We start from the raw sequence: 2,209 nt of genomic DNA, 5'->3' as shown, positions 1-2,209 counted from the left end.
CTCCTGAAACGTCCTGTTTAGTATGGTCAGCATAGGTCTTATCTTTTGTAGTTTATCGTGATCTCTGTGATTACGGGGTAAATGAGTTGTAATATCACATGCGTGTATGTTCTCCTGAAGTTTTTTGAATCGTTTGCAAGTCATGGTACTACTAATTTCAACATTGTTGTAAAACGGATCAGAATTCTAATATAGTTCAATATCTGGCAATGGGTCAACTTCATTTACGTTAGTGTCTTTCCAAAATTGCTCCGCTTTACTGCTGCATATTTATTTGTATACAATACAATCATTTTAAAAAGTTCTTCTGGAAATATATTATTTAAATAATGAATAGGAGTACTTCTATGATCATATTCTTCTGTCATTTCTAAACCTTTGCTGAAATGAGGTTCCGCCCAATTTTCTGCATTGGTGGTCCATATTCTGTTTCGGGATTGTTTGTGACTGAGAATATGTTGGAAATACAAAATATCACGTACTGCTAAATCAGCATTAGCAGACAAAGAAGGCAACATTTCCTCATCAGCAACAGGAGCAAGGAGCGGCAGAAGCACGGGCTTGAGAAGGACCAGGTAAAGGCGGTGGTATCTCTTCATCGGCGGCAGAAGCAAGTGCTTGAGAAGGACCAGGTAAAGGCGGCGGCATCTCTTCATCGGCGGCAAAAGCAAGGGCTTAAGAAGGACCAAGTAAAGGCGGCGGCATCTCTTCATCACCGGCAGAAGCAAGTGCTTGAGAAGGACCAGGTAAAGGCGGCGGCATCTCTTCATCACCGGCAGAAGCAAGTGCTTGAGAAGGACCAGGTAAAGGCGGCGGCATCTCTTCATCACCGGCAGAAGCAAGTGCTTGAGAAGGACCAGGTAAAGGCGGCGGGATCTCTTCATCGGCGGCAGAAGCAAGAGCTTGAGAAGGACCAGGTAAAGGCGGCGGCATCTCTTCATCGGCGGCAGAAGCAAGGGCTTGAGAAAGACCAGGTAAAGGCGGCGGCATCTCTTCATCGGCGGCAGAAGCAAGTGCTTGAGAAGGACCAGGTAAAGGCGGCGGCATTTCTTCATCGGCGGCAAAAGCAAGGGCTTGAGAACGACCAGGTTAAAGCGGCGGCATCTCTTCATCGGCGGCAGAAGCAAGGGCATGAGAAGGACCAGGTAAAGGCGGCGGCATCTCTTCATCGGCGGCAGAAGCAAGTGCTTGAGAAGGACTAGGTAAAGGCGGCGGCATCTCTTCATCACCGGCAGAAGCAAGTGCTTGAGAAGGACCAGGTAAAGGCGGCGGCATCTCTTCATCGGTGGCAGAAGCAAGGGCTTGAGAAGGACCAGGTAAAGGCGGCGGCATCTCTTCATCGGCGGCAGAAGCAAGGGCTTGAGAAAGACCAGGTAAAGGCGGCGGCATCTCTTCATCGGCGGCAGAAGCAAGTGCTTGAGTAGGACCAGGTAAAGGCGGCGGCATTTCTTCATCGGCGGCAGAAGCAAGGGCTTGAGAAGGACCAGGTAAAGGCGGCGGCATCTCTTCATCGGCGGCAGAAGCAAGGGCATGAGAAGGACCAGGTAAAGGCGGCGGCATCTCTTCATCGGCGGTAGAAGCAAGGGCTTTACAAGGACTAGATAAAGGCAGTGGCATCTATTTATCACCGGCAGAAGCAAGGGCTTGAGAAGGACCAGGTAAAGGCGGCGGCATCTCTTCATCGGCGGCAGAAGCAAGGGCTTGAAAAGGACCAGGTAAAGGCAGCGGCATCTCTTCATCACCGACAGAAGCACGGGCTTGAGAAGGACCAGATAAAGGCGTCAGCATATCATCATCGGCGGCAGAAGCAAGGGCTTGAGAAGGACCAGGTAAAGGCAGCGGCATCTCTTCATCTCCGGCAGAAGCACGGGCTTGAGAAGGACCTGGTGAAGGAGGTGGCATCTCTTTATCAGTACCTTCCAATATACGTAACAATTGGGCGGATGACATACCTTGCATGTCGTCCAACAACATGTCTATTGATTTGGGTAGCGATGAACGCCGGGTCGCAGCCCGCACACATAGATGCATCTATACAACAGGTACATAATCTGTAGTTGCACATTCTTCATTCCAGTTTTCCAGAATATCTTCTATTTCTTTATCTCTAAGTGACTGTTGAAAAAAAAATAAAGGTACTCATTTCTAGAGAATAGATTTTGTAATAGAATCCCGATTTTAGTATAATTTGCGTAAAATAAATCTTAAT

The 2,209-nt window shown here is 48.4% G+C and overlaps 2 protein-coding genes across 2 annotated transcripts; both read right to left on the bottom strand.

Annotated features, from left to right (window-relative positions):
• Positions 1 to 675: 675 nt before the first annotated feature.
• LOC126969170 (acidic proline-rich protein PRP25-like) lies at positions 676 to 1,047 on the bottom strand. The gene has a single exon (XM_050814490.1). The coding sequence runs from the start codon at positions 1,045 to 1,047 to the stop codon at positions 676 to 678; it is 372 nt and encodes a 123-aa protein (XP_050670447.1).
• Positions 1,048 to 1,089: 42 nt separating this feature from the next.
• LOC126969169 (skin secretory protein xP2-like) lies at positions 1,090 to 1,617 on the bottom strand. The gene has a single exon (XM_050814489.1). The coding sequence runs from the start codon at positions 1,615 to 1,617 to the stop codon at positions 1,090 to 1,092; it is 528 nt and encodes a 175-aa protein (XP_050670446.1).
• Positions 1,618 to 2,209: the final 592 nt, after the last annotated feature.

The sequence above is a fragment of the Leptidea sinapis genome, chromosome 17 (assembly GCF_905404315.1).
Source record: "Leptidea sinapis chromosome 17, ilLepSina1.1, whole genome shotgun sequence".
Classification (NCBI taxonomy): Eukaryota; Metazoa; Arthropoda; class Insecta; order Lepidoptera; family Pieridae; genus Leptidea; species Leptidea sinapis.
Note: the sequence above shows the minus strand (reverse complement) of the source record. Positions and strands in the feature narration are given on the sequence as shown.

Excerpts from the sequence above, each read along its gene's own strand:
- LOC126969170 (XM_050814490.1), bottom strand. The coding sequence starts at position 1,047 with ATGCCGCCGCCTTTACCTGGTCCTTCTCAAGCACTTGCTTCTGCCGCC.
- LOC126969169 (XM_050814489.1), bottom strand. The coding sequence starts at position 1,617 with ATGCCACTGCCTTTATCTAGTCCTTGTAAAGCCCTTGCTTCTACCGCC.